The 19,929-nt window shown below is 44.0% G+C and overlaps 1 protein-coding gene across 6 annotated transcripts in view; it reads left to right on the forward strand.

Annotated features, from left to right (window-relative positions):
• PTPN3 (protein tyrosine phosphatase non-receptor type 3) overlaps positions 1 to 19,929 on the forward strand; it is a 120,210-nt gene that overhangs the window by 24,411 nt on the left and 75,870 nt on the right. For 3 of the 6 annotated variants that reach the window (XM_520179.8, XM_003951487.6, XM_054658374.2), the window contains exons 2-5: positions 10,517 to 10,671; positions 16,578 to 16,685; positions 16,762 to 16,804; positions 19,405 to 19,483. In XM_520179.8, coding sequence (XP_520179.2) covers positions 10,534 to 10,671; positions 16,578 to 16,685; positions 16,762 to 16,804; positions 19,405 to 19,483 — 368 coding nt within the window. In that variant the 5' untranslated portion in view covers positions 10,517 to 10,533. Of the gene's footprint in view, positions 1 to 10,516; positions 10,672 to 16,577; positions 16,686 to 16,761; positions 16,805 to 19,404; positions 19,484 to 19,929 lie in introns of those variants that run through there. The other 3 variants (XM_054658375.2, XM_054658378.2, XM_009457075.5) reach the window with 2 other exon arrangements.

A 19,929-nucleotide genomic window follows, 5' to 3' on the forward strand; every position in this document is an offset into this window, starting at 1 on the left:
ATTTGGGGGTGTGCTGTTTGACACTGCATCATAATCAGATTTCCTAAAACTCTTTAAAAAAAAGAGAACTTCTAACACAATCTAATTTAAAAAAAAACTCAGGAAGACAACGTTGTAAGTCAGGAGAGAGTGGTCACCTGTAGAGGGGAGTGTCTGGAAGAGGACATGAGGGGCTCCTGCTGGGCTCCTGGGGAGCACTATATTTAGCATTTGTACTTTTTCTCTCTGTGATACTTCAAGAAAAAGGTTTTTCTTTAAATTGAATGGCTTCATTTAATATACTCAGCCTGAGTTTTCTGCCAGCTTCGAGGCAAACTTTGTGTTTTAGTTACTAGCTTCTCATCACAACACTGAAAACCCAGCTCATGGCACTTAAGAGATTGGTTTCTCTTTATAGCAACATTACCTCTTTCCCGAAACTGCCCGCGGCTCCCGCAGCATTCTTTATCTTGCCCTTCAGGGAGCTTAAAACTACTACTTCTTACCCTGCCAGGATCAAGTATAACTTTTATTTTGTTAGTTTTGCAAGTGTCATGGTGTCGAACCTATAAATAAAACCTATAAATAAACCCCAACTCCATAATAAGAAAACTATTTGACATTTTGAAGTCGTATGAAAAGAAGGCCAGTAATTACAGATCTCAGTTTGAATACAACGGGTCCTACAAATGACTCCACCCGGGCTTCCCAGGGGCTTCAGTCAGAGAGCCACTCCCCGAACAAATTACAGGGTCTGTGGAACAAATGATTTGATCCCAAAATTGTACTTTTGGAGTATCAGGATTGACAACTGCAAGATGATTCAACGGAGTATTGTGCTGTATTATTAAAGTGACCTGTGTGAGTGTGTCTCCCTTGTGCTAGAGAAAAATCTGAAGACTCGAGTATTAAATATGTTCATAAATCATTTTTTAATAAAAGGTATTAACACGTTCATAAATACCCAAATTTTTTAAAAGTTTTGTTCACCAGCACTGGCATTGCCCACTATGTTATTCATTAGCAGGCTTTATGCTTTAAAAATGTTATTTAAAAATTAATGTTTTAGTATATACGTTCAGGATAAATTTGTTTCTTGGCTTTAACGTTGAATTAGCCATATGAGATACGCCTCCCTGAATAAGGACGTTTGTTTTTCTAGTTTAGCAAGTATTCAGTCACGATTATGTTTACATTAAAACCTAATTTTAAAAATAAGTTAGTGTATTTAGTGTATTTATCTTTGTATTGTTATGTAGTATTGTACTTTGGAAAATTTAAAAGCCAAGAAAGCAGGCTAAAAATGGCAGAAGGTAGTGTTGATCAATTTATGAAATTATAGAGTTATGAGGAAAAAGATTAAATTCCAGGTACCAGTTGTACAGTAATTTTGTTATCAACTGTACTTATTTTAAAACTAATGAAATGTATAGGAAAGTGTTTTCTAAGATATTTGGGCATTTCACAAATGAAAACTGAAATGACTAATTTTTAATTAGTTGGGCTGAATTTCATTAAGAACATTCGCAAAAAAATAAAAATGATGGTGAAAACGGAAAATATTAAATAACATTTTTAAAAAGAACATTTTCAAAGCCTAATAAATAGCACAAAATGTATGCATCTTGTTTTCTTTCATTGCTGCTGCTTTAAGAAAATGCTGGTTGACTCAACGGGTTTCTGAGGAAGGGTGTGTGCATTGTGTGGCCTTTTATAATTTGGACAAATTGTTAAGAATTGGTGTTGGTGAATGATGTGAACTCATTTGAGTGAACAAGCCAAGACATCTGGTTATGTAATATCAAGTGATACAGTCCTTTTTGAATGATGGCAGTTTTCCTGTTGCTTTCTTCTCTATTTAGACAACAGTACTAATCCCAGCACTGACATATAGACTGGAAAATCTGTTACTTCATCAACAATGATTTAGGAAGCACTTCTCCCAGACTGAGTGATGGGACAGCTGCCAAGCTACGGAAACTCTATTTAGCTCTGGGAGGTGACTTGTAATGTAGACAGTAAAACTGACATAAGGATGCCCACCTAACAAAGGCCCTGGCTATAAGCATAGACAGGCAGAACCAAAAGGAACTCTAAAGATTGTCTGGTGGAAGATTTTCCACCGTGTGGCTCTCAGACCAGCTGCACCATTGCCCTGAGGGTCAGGGGGTATTTATTTAAAATGCAACTTCAAGCTGGGTGTGTTGGTATACATTTGTAGTCCCAGCTTCTTAGGAGGCCTGAGGCAGGAGGATTGCTTGAGCCCAGGAGTTTGAGGCCAGCCTGGGCAACATAATGAGTACCCTGTCTCTTTAAAAAAAAAAAGTGACTTCCATATGACAAGTAAAGCCAGGCATGATCCTGATTTGGATTGTGGATCGGGGAAGAGAAATAAAGGACATCTTTGGAACAGTTTGCAAAAGTTTAGTATGGACTGGATATTAGATAAGTGCTTATCATGTTAAATTTCTTCAGTGTGATAATTGTACTGTGGTTATGAAATGCCCTTATTAGGGGGAGATACATGCTAAAATATTTCGAGATAAAGGGGCATGATCTCTGCAGCAAGTGGTTCAGAGAAAAGCCTGGTGTGTCTGTGTGTGTATACAGATGAGAGACATGGGAAATAAAGTGTATGTGGGCTGGGCACGATGGCTCACGCCTGTAATCCCAGCACTTTGGGAGGCCAAGGCAGGCAAATCACCTGAGGTCAGGAGTTCAAGACCAGCCTAGGCCAACATGGTGAAACACTGTCTCTACTAAAAATACAAAAATTAGTTGGGCGTGGTGGCACATGCCTGTAGCCCCAGCTACTAGGGAGGCTGAGGCACAAGAATTGCTTCAGCCCAGGAGACGGAGGTTGCAGTGAGCTGAGATTGCGCTACTGCACTCCAGCCTGGGCAAGAGTGAGACTCCATCTCAAAAAAAAAAAAAGATGCGTATGTACCAAAATGTTAACAACTGAATCCAGGGCAAAAGGGTTACACAGGAGTTTGTTTTTCTTGCAACTTTTCTATAAGTCCAGAAAATTATTTTTTGTTTTACCATGCAGTTTCCTGGGCCCTTACTGAACCAAAATCTCTGTGGATGGTAACCAAGAATCTACATTTTTAACAAGTCCCCAGATGATTCTTGTGTACGCTAGTTTTAAGTCACTGGTTAAAAAGAAAGTCTCATTTCAGTCACTATTTTTTTAATATCTTGATCAGTGAGCAGACATTCTTAGTTTGAGCTCATCTTAGTGCTTAATAAATGATAAATAAATCCCCACCCAAGTGTTTGTAAATTTTTTTTTTTTTTTTGGATGAGGTCTCGCTCTGTTGCCCAGGCTGCAGAGCAGTGGTGCGGTCATAGCTCCCTGCAGCCTTGACCTCCTGGGCTCAAGCGATTCTCCCACCTCAGCCTCCCAAATACCTAGGACTACAGGCAGGTGCCACCACATGCAGCAAATTTTTTTTTTTTTTTGTAGATATGATGGTCTCACTAGTAAATTTTATCTTTAGAAGGGAATACCCCACTTACTTCAGAGGAGTTTAAGGAACAGTTAGGCCTGGCTTTAAAACAGACTGGAATGAGAAGCTGTCCTCTTTGAGGTACCAACAGCAGTAGGAAAGCATGGTTTCTGTCTTCCTAAAGGCGTGAGCAATGCGAGTGATTGTTGCTTGTTGGGGCCATAGTTGGCCCCACAAAGAACTCGATACCACATAATGCAACCCAGCATCTGTGTGTCTACAGTGACAAGAGAGAACAACGCTGGTACTATATTAGCTGCTAAATGAATGAAGCATGTGTCTGCAATACGTTAAATATTGGCATTTGACGAGAAGTGCACTTAATTTGATGAGTCATTGTCTAGGGTGGCTGATAGTACATGTACTTTTCCATGCTAGAAATGCCCTTCTCTAGATCAGTCATCTATTGGAGCTCAGAAATAGCTAAAAGGAAAAAAAAAAAAAAAGGAGAGGGAAGAAGGCGCTTTCCTGAGTTCATAGGGAAGAATTGGGAAGAGGGGACTGAGCTACGGAGAAGGGCTTCTATACTGCAAAAAGGATTTTTGAAATAAGCTGAACTGTAAGTGATAAGCAAGAAAGAGCAGAGCTGTCCCTGTTCCCCTTGAATGCCAGCGTAGGAGGTGGCATGTCTTCCTCTGATCGCCACTAGGTGGTGGCATTGGGCTAGGCCAGCTTGATGTAGGTTGATTACTGTAGCGAGCCACCCATGATTCATTTATACAGCTTACTTACAAATTGGGTATTTATAAATCAAGACTGTTTTCTTATTCTCCTCCTTTTTTTCAACGGAACTCATATTCTTCAATTAGAGGCCTAAGTCCCTTACTTTAAAAAATAAGAATATGGAATACTTTGCCATTTATTTATTTGAGATAAGAGTCTCACTCTGTCGCTCAGGCTGGAGTGCAATGGCGCGATCTTGGCTCATTGCAATCTCTGCTTCCCGGGTTCGAGCGATTTTCCTGACTCAGCCTCCCAAGTAGCTGAGATTACAGGCGTGCCCCACCACACCCAGCTAATTTTTGTATTTTTAGTAGAGACGGGGTTTCACCATGTTGGCCAGGCTGGTCCCAAACTCCTGACCTCAGGTGATCTGCCCACCTGGGCCTCCCAAAGTGCTGGGAATACAGGCGTGAGCCATTGCGCCCGCCTCTTTATTTAAAATTATAATAGTGGAGTTGGGTTTGCTCTGTCATTTGCATGTGTTCCTCTCCCTTCTTTGTGTCTATGGTTCATTGGCTTGCGAAAGAACAGTTTCCCAGATCCGAATGTAGACAGACCCTTTGGAAATAAAGCGGCGGCATTACCCTTTCGTTGTCTCAGGCTTCAGGGCAGCCAGAGAGGAGCCCTAGTAGCAGCCCTGTTACCCAACCCTGACTCCCAGGGCTCTGGTGTCTCATGGGCCCAGGGTGTGGCAATTTGTGCCAGCATGCTACTGCTTCTGGTTACCCTGAGTTTGTAGAGCAGCTCAAAGATGTATCACATATCTATCACAACTATCTTTTAACTCTAGCAAGCTGTCTTTATTAAAGTGGATACATAAAACTTTAAGAAATGGAACATTCATATATCTGTAAGTCGTTTGAAATCAGGATTGCCCTACAAAATCTGGAATCTGTAGACAGCACCCAATGGCATTAGAAGCTTAACGTTAATAAAATGCCTTTCATTGAGTGCCTGGTATGTGTCCCACATGTGCTAGGCACTTTCCATGTGCCACTCTAACTCTCATGGTCTTTATTGTGCCCCTACTGTTTGCAAAGTGAGGTGTTGCCTCTTTCTGTATTTTCCAAGTATAATCTTTGATTAAAAACTGTATTCACAGCCGGGCGCGGTGGCTCACGCCTGTAATCCCAGCACTTTGGGAGGCCAAGGTGGGCGGATCACGAGGTCAGGAGATCGAGACCATCCTGGCTAACATGGTGAAACCCTGTCTCTACTAAAAATACAAAAAATTAGCCGGGCGTGGTGGCAGGCGCCTGTAGTCCCACCTGCTCAGGAGGCTGAGGCAGGAGAATGGCGTGAACCCGGGAGGAGGAGCTTGCAGTGAGCCGAGATCACGCCACTGTACTCCAGCCTGGGGGACAGAGCAAGACTCTGTCTCAAACAAACAAACAAACAAAACAAAACTGTATCCACAGTAGAGCTTCGTTTGCTATTGTTTAAAACATTCTAAAGCTATAATGGATTTTTAAACTCATGCAAAGAACAGGCTTGGCTTCCATATTATAAAATGCATCAGCAGCAGCTGTAATCATTTGTGGTCAGAGAGGCCAGCATGTTCCTGATTGGGTTGTGGCTTTGTTTAGAATTAAGAGGCTTATAAAGGAAGCCATAGAAACCCTGAGTTCCCCAATTGCTGTAGTACAGGAAACAGGGCAGTTAGTCAGCATCCATTGTCCTGACCAGATTGTTTAAGATGTAATTTCAAGACAATCTGAAAATACCACATGGCTCAATTATTGGGTTATTCAACATCAGGCTCATTCTTACCAAGGTTTGCTTTAGGAACCATTGTAGGAAGATTTCTGCAGCTTTCATAAAATACCTATTTATGACATTGTCATTAGGTTTCAAGCCCTTTATGTAACAATCAGAGATGGGTGTGAGAAAGGGAAGTCTGTCTCTCCTGGGTTGCTGGTGGGCTTTATTTTGTCAGCTGGCTGTGTGACTGTGCTGGACAGCATCATTGCTAACCACGGTGAAATGAATAAGTCCCAGCGGCACCCACGCCAGCACGAGCAGGAGCTGCTCAGGTGAAGTCTGGAAATCAGTGTCCACCATTGGAGCATCAGCCCATGTGACTTTCATTTGGAGGCACCTGTTTCAAATCTTAGTTTTTTTCTGCCTGGGGTCATTGTGTGACTATCTCTGCTTTAGCTGTTCCACAGAACAACTGCCCACCTCTTATCACACACAGTGCATTCATCCACATAGTGCATGGCTTAGATTCCGCAGAGCCTGTATTCTAAGACCATCCATCCAAAACACACCCTGAGGTTCCCTGGAAACCCACTCCTTTAGTCCTCCTCTTCCTGGCTGTTACTTTGAGGGCTCCCAAAGGGAATGTGATCCTGCGCCACACCTGAGGATGCTGAATCACCACTGGGGGTGCGGGGACAGGCAGGTTTTAAAAGCTCCTCAGGTGATTCTGATGTGCACCTCCCACTAAAACCAACTTGAAATGGTTCTATTGTGTCTTTTGAAAAAAAAATGTAACCCACCTGAGATTCTTAGACAAGAACTAAAAAATAAAATTGACATTTTAAAGTCAATGTGGTTAAAGCATTATGGAACACATTTGTTGTCTTTTGATAACTTTTTGTATTACTCAGAAAATGCATCCCTGCTTCTGATGACATTTTCATTGGAAAGGGCAAGGCGGAGGTGGTGGGGTGGGTGGAATTTTATAAGCGACTGAATAAGTTCCTTTGCACTGCTGGTCCCAGGAAGTTTTTTTTTTTATTAGTATTTCAGACTCTCTATCCTTACCTAAGGAAGAAGGGAGGTTTGCTTGGAGCTCCTTAAATATAATAATACGAGACCAAGTGCTTCTCTTCCTGGATGTACTTTCTGCACAGCTTTCATCATTGCGGTTTCTCTTTCTACACCTAACCGGTGCTCCCTGTCATTCCCTGAAGCTTGCTTCTTAGTCCTCCAATCTGCTTTGGCCACATCCGTCTAAGAGCTGAGTCACTCACTACTCCTTGCTACTGACTCCCAAATCTTTTCTCTAGCCGTGCCCTGACAGTAGGCGCTACTTTTCCAATTACCCGTGACTTGCGTCTGCCAGAATGGACCCTGGCAGCAGCAGCTTGGTCATCACCTGGGAGACAAGATGCAGACTCTTGGGTCCTATCAAGACCTACTTGAATCAGAGTCTGCATTTTAACAAGATCCCCAAGCACTCTGTATGCACACTGCAGTGTGAGAAGCACTGGTCTATGGGACATCTGTCTCCCCTCCCCTGTGCATTCCTTCTTTCTTTTCTTGCTTGCTTTCATTTTTTAAGAGATAGAGTCTTGCTGTGTTGCCCAGGCTGGGCTCTAATTCCTGGGCTCAAACAGCCCTCCCACCTTGGCCTCCAGAGTAGCTGGGACTACAGGTGCACACTACCGTAGCTAGCTACATTCTACTTAGACCCTCCCCCATTTTTCTCTGTCAAATTTGTCTATCCTGTTGTATTGCTCTATGGTATTGTTGTACTGCAGTACTGCTATATAGTCTGTTATATAGACTATAAATTTTAGCTTCATTTTCTATTTCATTCTTCCTGCCATTCATTCGGACATTTACTAACTCTACCAGACCTAGGTTTGGAGGTACAATGAGCAAAAGCAGACCTAGCCTTGTGGGGCTTCACATCTAGTGGGAGAAGCAGATATTAAATACACATCATGAGTTCTAAGTGTGAAATGAGGGTAAGCACTAGTGAGTGAACTCTGTCACACAAATCTGTGACTGGTTAGGGAGACCAGGGAAGGCTTCCCAGAGGAAGTGATGCTTGTGCTGAGCACTGACGATGAACTGGAGTTAATCAGATGAAGAGGAGCAGAAAGAGCTTTGCAAGCAGAAGGAATAGCATATGCAGAGGCCCAGCTCATCAGAGAAAGTTTGTGGAGAATTAATAAAAAAAAGTTAACTTACTCTCAGGCCCTTCATCTTTATTTGCTCTTCCACCCAACACTGTCAGAGTTATATCTTCACCATTCCCTGAGCCAATTTGATTTGTAGAATTACTTCACGTATTCTTTTTTTTTTTTTTTTTTTGAGACAGAGTTTTGTTCTTTTTGCCCAGGGAGTGCAATGGCGAGATCTCAGCTCACTGCAGCCTCCGCCTCCTGGGTTCAAGTGATTCTCCTGCCTCAGCCTCTGGAGTAGCTGGGATTACTGGCGCATGCCACCATGCCCAGCTAATTTTGTATGTTTTGTAGAGATGAAATTTCACCATGTTGGCCAGGCTGGTCTCGAACTCCTGATCTCAGGTGATCCGTCTGCTTCAGCCTCCCAAAGTGCTGGGTTTAGAGGCGCATGCCACCATGCCTGGCTAGTTTTGTATGTTTGGTACAGATGAGGTTTCATCATGTTGGCCAGCTGCTCTCGAACTCCTGACCTCAGGTGACCCGCCCGCTTCAGCCTCCCAAAGTGCTGGGATTACAGGCGTGAACCACCGTGCCCGGCTGCTTCATGTATTCTTTGTAGAAGCCTAGATCCTCCCACCTACGTGATATAGTCATGTCCTCAGTTGCACACCTTTCCAGTCTTTTTGCCTACCTCTCCACCATTGAAATCACCAGTTAAACCAGTTTCCTTACTGTTCCCTAATATCATGGTCAGATTTTGAATGCCCTCTAATTCTCTCTTCATAAATATTATACTCTCTTTTTCAAAAAAGTAAACTTGTTATTAAAACATACATATGGAAAAGTACACAAATCATAAATGTAGAGCTTGGTAAATTGTCACAAAGTGAGTACACCAGTGTCATTAGCACCCACATCACGAAATAGAATGTTAAAAGCATCTCAGAAAATGCATCTCCCCCTTCCCCTCACTACACACAAAGGTAACCATTATCCTTTCTTCTATCAGCATTGATTAGTTTTGCCTGTTTGTAAACTTTACATAAATGGAATCATGCAGCAGATAATCTGTTGTGTCTCATATCTTTTGCTCAACGTTAAAGCAATTGATTCACGTTTTGCATGTAATGGTAGTTCATTTCTTTCTTTTGCTGTATAGTAGTATATGGTATGACTGTACCACAGTTTATCCGTTCCACATTTGATAAATGGGGTCTTTTCCAGTTTAGGATTATTGTGAAGATTCTTTTTTGTTGTTGTTATAAATTATGATTTTATTAGATACATATTTTGGTCCAAATCTTTGAATTGTCGTGACTTTAAAAAAAATTTTTTTTAGCTTACAAGTTCTGAGTACATGTGCAGGTTTGTTATATAGGTAAATTGAGTGTCTTGGAGATTTGGTGTACAGATTATTTTGTCAAATGCGTCATAAGCATAGTACCCGAAAGGTAGTTTTGCAATCCTCACCCTCCTCCCACACTTCACCCTCATGTAGGCCCTGGTAGCTATTGCTCCCTTCTTTGTGTCCATATGTTCTCAAAGTTTAGCTCCCACAAGATGCTGGTACATGTCTTTTAGTGAGTGAATATACATTTTTCTGCTGGGAATGTGCCCATGACTGAAATTGTTCTATCACAATAAATGCATATGTTGAGCTTTAGTAGATACTATTCAGCAGTTTTCCATCGTACAGTGGTTGCGCTGAGTTATGCTTTCACCAGCAGCATGTGAGAGTTCTGGTTGCTCCACACCCTCCGTGGTTTTGCCAGTCTTGAATCATAGGGGTTCTCTGGTGGGTGTGTGGTACTATTGCTTTGTGGGTTTAATTTGCATTTCTTTGACAGCTAATGTGGTTGAGTACCTGTTTTTGTTTTCTCCCTGTTTTCTAAGGGGTTTTCTGTTACTTCCTCTCACTAGGTTAGCAGGAGCACTTCATATATTCTTGGCAGATGTATATATTGCGAGTATCTCCTCCCACTCTATCGGTTGCCTTTTTGCTGCCCTAAATGGTGTCTCTCAATGAACAGAGGTCCTTAATTTTAATATCAGTTTATCAATGAGTCTTTTCACGTTTGAAATCATATTTATACCATGTTTAGTTCTGTAAAACCTTAGAGGTAGAACACAAATACATAAAATTGTGAAACATAAATAAAAATTTAAAAGCCTGGGAAATATAAATTAGAAGACTCAGACCAGGGAGTTAATAAGACATGCAAATAAGCCACGTAATTCTGTGAACGTACAATTTAGCAATACATATTGCTTAGAGCATCTTAGAAGTCAAAACTCAATTGGAAACATGATCTGCTATGTAGTTCTCATTATCTGTGAGTCCCTCAGACAGTATCGAGAGGATGGGATCTGACAGGTATCTGCACTCACAAGTAACTGACGATTCACATTTTAAAGCACTAACAGGTATATTTTATGTTACAGGTTATTCAGCGATAGTTATGACCTCCCGGTTACGTGCGTTGGGTGGAAGAATTAATAATATACGCACCTCGGAGTTACCCAAAGAGAAAACTCGATCAGAAGTCATCTGCAGCATCCACTTTTTAGATGGCGTGGTACAGACCTTTAAAGTTACTGTAAGTTCTCTACTTTTTTTTTTTACTTTTCCTGAATTAATGCTCCTAACAAATAGTTTTCATCTCTTGGCTCACAAAATGAAGAAAAAAATATTTTAAAATGAAAGCTTGAGATCTCAGATCTTGTATGTTGAGATTGCACTGGAAATACTTAAAAATGTTGCCCCCATTTCACCTCTGCCCTGAGGGTCTTCCCCCCGCCTTTCTGTGTGATGTGAACTGTTTGACGCTCAGACGTTGGTGCTTCTGGGAAGTCCTCATCCACTTTCTGAAGGAGACTGGTTCGGGAAGTGGATGAGGACTCCACGGAAGCACCAACATCTGGAGGCATCATGGCGCCCTATATATGCTTCATTAGAGCCCACGTCAGGTTGCATTTTTTCAAGTAGTGATTAGGGTATATGTTGCCCATGAAACTGAGCTCCTTGAAAACAGGAAAGAATAGAAAGGGTGTTGTTTCCCCTGTGCCTGGCACAAGGCTGGGCACACAGCATGTGCTCGTTAAATGTGTGAGTGAGTGGGTTGTGAAACAATCAGCCTCACAGATGGCAGGGCTTGGGGAGGTCCTGGCTCATCCCACTTAAAGCCCGTGGCAGAGCCAGCACTAGAAACGAGGTCTCCAGTCTCCCAGGCCAGCTGCAGGAAGATACTGGGACCATGGCTGCCTATGGTGCCCACCCACCCCAGTCACCACCGGGCCCGTGACCTCTTCCATCCTCTGGCCAGTCCTAACAGGATCAGTCCCAACCCTGAACTGGCTGCTAGGATCTGCCCCAACCTGTAAAGTTCAGTGTGCAAGGAAAGACATCAGAAGAGAAGACGGGATGAGAGAACAATTGAGGGAACAATAAAAGGCCACAAGAATGCAAAGCGTGACAAAAACTGATCCCTGGGTCTTCCGCACACCCCATACAAGTTTGCCCACTGCCAATCCCAGGTGATCATGGACCTTGATGCAGGCAGGAGGAGAAGGCAGTTTGCGTGGAGTTTCAGCACGGTGGGTGCTGTATCTCCTTTTCAGCAGGGGTGGGGCGGTGGCCCAGTGCCTTGGCTGCAGACGTCTCCCTGTCAGTGCAGAAGACTCAGGTGGACGACCAAAGTCATGGAAGTTTGGGCCCTTCGCCTGGCAGAGAGTGGGAATGGGCAGTAGAGATGGATGTTTCCCAGCCTTCTGCCCCACTCTTCCACGAGCACCCAGGCCTCCAGCTATTCCCCAGTGTCAGGGCATCATTTTTTTGTAGGTGGGAAACATTGTTGTAACAAGTGAAAACTCCAGCAAGGAAATTCAGTTGTCTAGTTAGGTGTCTCCAAAGTCTAATTAGAGGGGCTACAACATATACCTGTGACCTGTTTCTTCAGAAGCCACTTTGGAGGAAAACATCCTCTCAGGAGGACTGTCCAAAAGAATATTCTGCGATTCTGGAAATATTCTGTGTCTGCACTAACCCATAGGGGAGCCCCCCAGCCGCATGTGGCAATTGGACATTTGAAATATACCTGAAGAACTAATTTTTTTTTTTTTTTTTTCCTGAAACAAGGTCTTTCTCTGTCACCCAGGCTGGAGTGCAGTGGTGTAATCCCAGCTCACTGCAGCCTCAACCTCCTGGGCTTAAGCAATCCTCCCACTTCAGCCTCCCAAGCAGCTGGGACTACAGGCACACACCACTACACCCATCTAATTTTTTTATTTTTTCGTAGAAACAAGGTCTCACTAACTTGTCCAGGCTGGTCTCAAATTCCCACTTCAGCTTCCTGAAGTGCTGGAATTGTAAAGCATGAGCTACCATGCCTGGCTTAAATTTTGTATTTTATCTTAATTAAAATGGAAGCAGTCTTTAGTAGTTCATAGTCCCCACTTTAGATTGCTCAGCTTTGGTAAACATTTCTTAAAGTGTGTCAGAAGCTCCTACGATGTGTGATAAAGATGTCAATCCCTTGTCCTGCCTGGGTGTTTTGAAACTTGCTCTCTGTGGGGTGGGGCCTGAGAATCTGTATTGTAATTGCTCCCCGAGTTGTCTCAATGTGCCGTGCAGTTAGAGAACCACTGATTTAGGGGTCTGTTGGCAAGGTTGTAAATATTTCCCTTAAAAGGCAACTAGTTTGGTTCTACAGAACCTTGTCTTGTATCTGATTTCCTTTCAACATAATCTTTCATAGAATTTTGTGATTATACAAGCTCAATGAAGGTCACAAATGTCTCTTCCAGATGCTGTACACTAATAGTTTAGTATGTGTCTGGCTTCTTTGTTAAAATGTGTGTTTGTCTGTCTTGGAGCTGTTCTTTAACCATTTATCCTCTTCCTGACGAAAACATGAATGTTTGTTAGTATATAACTCATGTATTCATTCAGCATATGTTTACTGAGCACTTACTATGGGCTAAGCTTTGTTCTGGGTACAAAAAATGGCAACAGTGCACAAAACAGAACAAAATCCCTGCCTTTTTGAAGCTAACATCCCAGTGGGGTAGATGGGCCATAAAAAAATACGTGCTGAGTCGGGCTTTGCAGAAAAATAAAGTAGAACAAGAGGGAGAGAGTGCCAGGGCAAGGTGAGGTTACCATTGTATAGACGTAACCAGAGACGTCCCCACTGATGAGATGAAAGAACCATGTGTTCATCTGGAGGGAGCACATCCCAGGGAGAAGGAATAGCAGTGCAAAGGCCCTGAGGCTGGAGCCCACTTCCTTTGGTTGCAGAACACAGTGGAGTCTGGAGTGGAATGAGCAAGGGGGGAGGGTAGCAGAAGATAAGGGCAGAGAGATAACAGGGGTAAGGGGTGGGGGATCGCATGGAGCCTTGTAGATCATTCTGAGGGTGCTGGCTTTTTTTCCTACACGAGGTGGAAAGCACTGGGGCTCTGTCCACAGTTGACAATAGGAGGGAAGCACTGGGGCTCTGTCCACAGTTGACAATAGGAGGGAAGGGGCTGAAAGACTGGTGTGGCAGTCCAGGGCGGAGATGATGACCATTGGACATGGTGGCTGTGTGGGGCTGGCTAAGAGGAAACTGAGCCCAGAAGTACTTTGAAGGTGGAGTCAATAGGGTTTGCTGATAGATGGGATTTGGAATGCGAAAGAACAGGAGGCCTCAAGGTGAATCCCAGATTTTTGGCCTGAGCAATGCAGCAAAATAGAGTTGCAGTTTATTGAGATGGGGAAGACTGTGGGAAGAACAGGTCTCAGGGTAGAAGTAATCAGTTCTGCTGTGGGCATATTGTGGGGGAGAGGCCTGTTATTCATCTATGTAGCAGTGTAGGGATGGTACGAGATAGAAGAGTCAGGAGGTTAGGGGATGGGTCCAGGCTGGGGATACAGATGTGGATGTCACCAGGATAGAGATGGGATTTCAAGCTTGAAACTGGAGGAGATCCCCAGAGAAGCAAGTAGATGGAAGCTGCGAACGGTGCTTAAGGGTAGGAGAGGTGAGGAGCAGGCACTAAAGGAGTCTGAGAAGGACCAGCCAGGGAGGTGGGAGGAGGCCAAGAGCGAATGTCTGAGAATCCCAGCAGGAGGAGGAGTGATCAGCTCTGTGAAAAGGGGAGAAAGCAAGCACCTACCCCGAGTGAGCATCATATCAAGCCTTACAACAGGCTGGGTGCAGTGGTTAATGCCTGTATTCTCAGCACTTTGAGAGGCCAAAGCAGGGGGATCCCTTGAGCCCAGGAGTCTGAGGTTACAGTGAGCTAATTGTACCACTGCACTCCAGCAGGGGCAATGGAGCAAGACCCTGTCTCTAAAAAAATAAAAAAGTCTTAGAGCCTGGCAAACAGTGAGCACCCAGAAATTCTTAGTTATGAACGTCATTGTTCTTATCACGTGGCTGCCACCCCAAGCTTCCAGCAGCCTGGTTCAAAGCTGAGTCCCATGGAACTTGAGAAGTTGGAGGGCCTGGTTGCAACTTGGAATATCCCTCACTTTGTGTCTTTCTATGTGTAGGAATTGTTTGCACAGTCTCATTCAGACTCTTTAGCCCACCCCACCTTGTGACCAGGAGCAGATGTCAGGGAAGCTGACTTGGATATCAGTGGTTCTTCTCTCAGCCCAGGGAGCGAGCCCTGGTGGTGACCTGGTGCAGCGAAGATGACCTCTTGCGGGCAGGGGCCAGGCCAGGAGGCCTTTTCTTATTATAAATGTGTTTTTTGTTATTACATTTCAATTTCTCTTGAGAACTGGGTGAATTATGCAGAATAGATACCTGTATATGTGAATTACGCACTTCAGAGGAGGAGATGCAGTAGGAACAAACAGACCTGAGTCAGGCAGTCAGACTGTCCTTCAGCTGATGGTGCAAGGCACGGAGCCTCTCGGTGCCTCTGCTCGTTGGCAAGGGAGATGGTGATGACTACTACACTTTGCAAAGTTGCTGCAAAGATTAGAGATCATATATAAAAAGCACATTGGCATAATGTCTGGCTCCTTGTAGATGTTCAGTAAATTGTAGTTAATAATATATATTAAATGTAATATAAAATCATATATAAATAATTCCAACAAGGGGAGCAGCTAGCTTTTTGACATCTGGTAATTTGCAATGTGTGGTCTGGGTCATTCTTTCCCCACCTATTGTGATTCTCTTCTGATGGATGGTGCCCTGGGTAGAAGGAGCAGGAGGTACAAGCGCTGTTGGGCAGGAAAGGGGGCATGTTCAGGAAATGGGCGTGTTTCATGTTCCCACATTTCAGACCGAATAATCTGAGGCTGCCCCTAAGAAGTCTCTGCAGGAGGGGCCTGACAGTTATCTAATTCTCCCAATGCTGGTCACTGTGACCTATTTTCAAGTACATTATTTGCTCTCAGGCACTCAAAAAAAGGAGCTACCTTTGCCTGTTCTATACACAGTCTATTTCTGACTCATATTGTCCTTTAGTTAAATGGTTTGGTTCAAAGGATTCCTGCAAAGTCTGCCTGTTAAAGTAGAATTTGCAGTTTTCCAAACACTCCATGCTGTTTGCCATCCCTGGGCCTTTGTGCCGAGCCATCTGATCCAAAGGCCTGTTTTTAGCTCGTGCGCCTGGAGGGGAGGGGGGATGCTTGGCCCTGTCCTCCTCCCAAAGCCAGATCAGGGGGTTGCTTCCTCTACGGCCCCAGTCGAGATGACCATTTGTGTGGTCCCCTTGGGTGTCCACTGTGCCTCGACTGTTTCACAGCCCTCGACGGCCTTTGACACTCTGTTACAGCCACTGCCTCCATGGCTGGGGCAGGAAAAGGGAGCTTCTTATGGCCGTGTCCCCATTCCCACACCGTGCCTGCCCCATAAACATGGAGCGGGGAAGGCAATGGAGTCCTGATCTGAAGAGGCGTGTGGTTGAACGTGCCCCTCAGCTTCTCACTTCAGATGATGGGAAGGGGAAGCAGGGAGGCAGATAATCCCACAGGGTGGCACAGGCCACATCACTCTGAGGGTATTTTGAATGGCATTTGAGTATTTTTAGCTGTCTTCCTTTAGGCTGTTAGGTGAGAGCTTTCCTTTCCTGGACATACACTTCGGTGGCTTCTCCAGGAGTGGGAGCCACAGGTGTGTCCTGAAGAGCCAACAGAAACCGCCCTGGGGTTAGCATTTCATTGTGGATAATCCACCGGAGGCCACAGGGAGTTCACTGTGATTATGAGAGCTGAGTTTTCTGATTTAGACATTATCACTTGGGAATTGCAGCTAAGGGGGAAGGAAGAAATCTTAGACAATTAAATTAAACTCATATTGTCTTGTGTTGATGTCATTTTTCTTAGCCCTACTTCCCATATGTGCTGTGTGGCTTCTTAAAATTTATTAAAGCTTTTCTTGTGGTGGGAAGTGTGTGTGCATAGCTTTTCTGAATATTTTAACTCTTTTTTGCCTACAGTAAAGATGTTTTTACCACCAATTAATTTAAGACTTTTCCCACTTGATAATTTCTTTTGTTCTAGAAACAAGACACTGGCCAGGTTCTTCTGGATATGGTGTACAACCACCTGGGTGTGACTGAAAAGGAATATTTTGGTTTACAGCATGATGACGACTCCGTGGACTCTCCTGTAAGTGCCATTTTAAAAAAATGTGCTGAACTCCTTCACGGTTTGCTTTTATATTTTATGTTTTCTTGTCCAACAGAGATGGCTGGAAGCAAGCAAACCCATCAGGAAGCAGTTAAAAGGTTGGTGTGATCTTTTCATTTCAGTGGAACATTAGGTGTTAGTGTATCACAGCCTGTTTCTCCCCTCCAATCGTCAGTGCCTGTGACATCTGGTACCTGTAGTTCCGGGTGTCCAGGAGTCATGAGTGAGCCGACTTCTCCCTGTCTGACTTCTGAGTCAGCAGAGATGCTTCCAGATCAGCCCTCTAGGATCTTCCCCAGCTATGGGAAAGAAGGGGAAGGGTGAGAGTAGGCAGCTCAGAGCGAGGGAACCCACATTCCTATATACAAGGAAGGAAAAGGAAGGAGGATGGCCTTTCTTAGCCCGATGTGAGAGCCAGGGTGGAAAAGAGAGACAGAGAGATAGACAAACACAAACACCTCATACTTTCCAACAGCATAGTTGCGTTCACGGAAAACCGAACCATAAGTAGGTAATGTCACCAATATAAAAGATTAAGTCTTTCAAACTACCGCTTATCTCTCAGGAGTGAATCCCAGTGCTGCAGTTAACTCCCAGTTCGGTGGCCAGTCAGGCCCACCATAGTCCACCCTCTGCCCTGATCTGCTCTCAGCCTGATGTTCCAACATTGCCAGCATTGTTCCCCTTTATGCCACTCATGCCCCAGACAAACCTGGCTGATCTGCAGGGCCTCCCAGTGCCTCCCCTCAGTCTGTTCCATCTGCTGGGAATGCTTTTCCCTCCCACTTCCCTCTGTCGAAATCCTGCCTTTTTTCAAGGCTGCTCAGATCTCATTTCCTCTCCTAGAAACTGTGGGTGGCTCCCTCGACATTCTCTTAGATTTACCATCACCCGTGTTGGGGTTCTGAATGCTCTTGTCCTCATCTGTGTTAGTTGCCTTTAGTTCCCTCTCAGAACTGCAAGTTCCTTGAGGTTAGGACCCTTGTTATATTTCTCTCTGCATCCCCAAGGTGCCCAACACACACAAAAAGTGGCCAGTGCATGGCGGAGTGGAGAAGGGCAAGTGGATTTGCGCACGCAGGTGCGCATACACAGGATGCCCCCCAACACACACACGCACACCTGCCTCAGCACCCAGGCAGGAAGGCGTAGACACAGTGGCCTTCGCTTCCGTCTCACTGCTGCCCCCACAGGGAGCCCGATTCTCAAAGTTCTTCCCTCCCATGAGCTGCGTCCTCTGCGTTCAGAAGTACCTGTGGGAGCCTCAGGGCCACTTGCAGACAAATACCTGCCTCATCCAAGTCCCCAGGAATGAGTCCACACAAGGCATGAATAGGTGTTGTCATTCATTCTCTCATTAACTCCTGCTTTCGGTGAACGTATCCTGAGCTCAGACTGTGGCAAGGTGCTGGGCTAAGCCCTGGGAATCCAGTCCAGATCAAATTTGGACTCTCCCCTCAAGGAGCCCACAGCCAAGTGTGCAGGCAGCCCAGAGGGTTCGACATTCTATGATAGTAGTAAGCACACGATAGGGGACAGCCAGAAAGAAAAAGAGGCTATGCCTGCAGCGCAGAGATGAAAAGTTTTAGAAGAGGGGGAGGGGAGGTGAACAAGCATCCCAAGGCAGCAGGAGGACATTGTTCTCCCCTGATGTGCAGATTGTCACAGCGCCATCCGCTGGTACCTAGACATGTGGACAGGTGTACTCAGGGGCACACCCCCGTTAGGGATTCTTTGAACACACGCTACAGATGAAGAAAGAAAGCACTAAAGAGCAGGGAGGGTAGAGCTCAGGATGATCTCAGGTAGAGGAGGAGATCTAGCAGGCTAGTGAGAAGGACTTGAGTTGCAGAGAGCAAGAAAGTGCTCAGTGCCTAGATAGGGCTGGCGAATATTTACTGAGCAATGATGGTGAAATTGACATGAAGAAGATCTCGGGATCTTAGCAGCACAATCTGATCTTCTCCTGTTGCCGTCTCTATGAGAAGAAATGGACTAATTTTATCCACACAAGCAAATTGACTCTAGATGTTGATGCATAAAGCCGTATTTGAATATGTTCATTGTGTGATTTACTAGTATACTAACTTAATATACTTTGCATTAAAAGCATGAGATATTTTCTAGTTTAAAAATGATTTTGAAATGTGATATAGCAGAATCAAAGATCTCATTACTCTAATTCTGGTTTTGTCACCAGCTGTGTGACCTAAGGCAAGTCACCTCTAATTGGCTTATCTGTAAAATGGGGCTACCAGTAGCAGCCTAGCCCACTCATAGTCATGGTGGTGTTGAAATGCAGGAATGTACATGAAAATGCTTGAAACTTATAAATGGCTACACAAACGCAGGCTATTATTTCTTTGTAAATTTTGCATAATAATGCCGATTTAAGGACTTTGAAAATTCCTAATACAGATGACGGAGTGCAATGTTTAAACACAGCCCTAAGATAAACGTGTGCTAGGAAGTAGATGATAACTCACTCTGTGCTGATGTTGCATAAATGTTTTACTTTTTGAAGACTTGGAGATTTCTGAAACAACTAACTTATGTACTCCATGTTTGAAATTAGCCCTTTTATAATGGAAAAAGCTATGGTTGAGTGAAAAAATGCATCACTTATGGAAGAGAAGCAACTTACATACATTGACTTTGTCAAAGGGAAAATTTAATTTGTTTTTGAAAAATGTTGTAGGAGGTTTCCCCTGTACCCTGCATTTTCGAGTAAGATTTTTTATACCTGATCCCAACACACTGCAGCAAGAACAAACCAGGTAACAACATTTTTTTAAAGTTTTCTGTTTAGTGTATAAAAATGAGTAACCACTAAAAATGTACTCTTCATTTTATTACTATGGCCAAATAACTTCATTTGGGTGTAACTACACCAAGAATGATGATCCAAGTAAAAATCTGGGGTGCACATACTGACATTTTAATCAGCTAATGAGTTTTCAGTCTTGGGCCTGCTTCTCTTATCTCCTGATTTGGTGCCATTCCCAGCATACTCCCATCTGCCACCTCATACCTCTCCCACCTCCTTCCACCTCCCTGGCCTCTCCTGCCTGCTGAACACACTGTGCTCAAAGGACAAAAAGTCATTTTCTACCAATGTAGGCAGAATGTAGAAGACAAATTTGTAAAATAGTCATCCACAGGTCAAATAGCATGATGTCTCTGAAGAGCTAAAGTCAAGGCTCTTGAAGATAACAAGACATCT

The sequence above is a fragment of the Pan troglodytes genome, chromosome 11, assembly GCF_028858775.2.
Source record: "Pan troglodytes isolate AG18354 chromosome 11, NHGRI_mPanTro3-v2.0_pri, whole genome shotgun sequence".
NCBI classification, from domain to species: Eukaryota; Metazoa; Chordata; class Mammalia; order Primates; family Hominidae; genus Pan; species Pan troglodytes.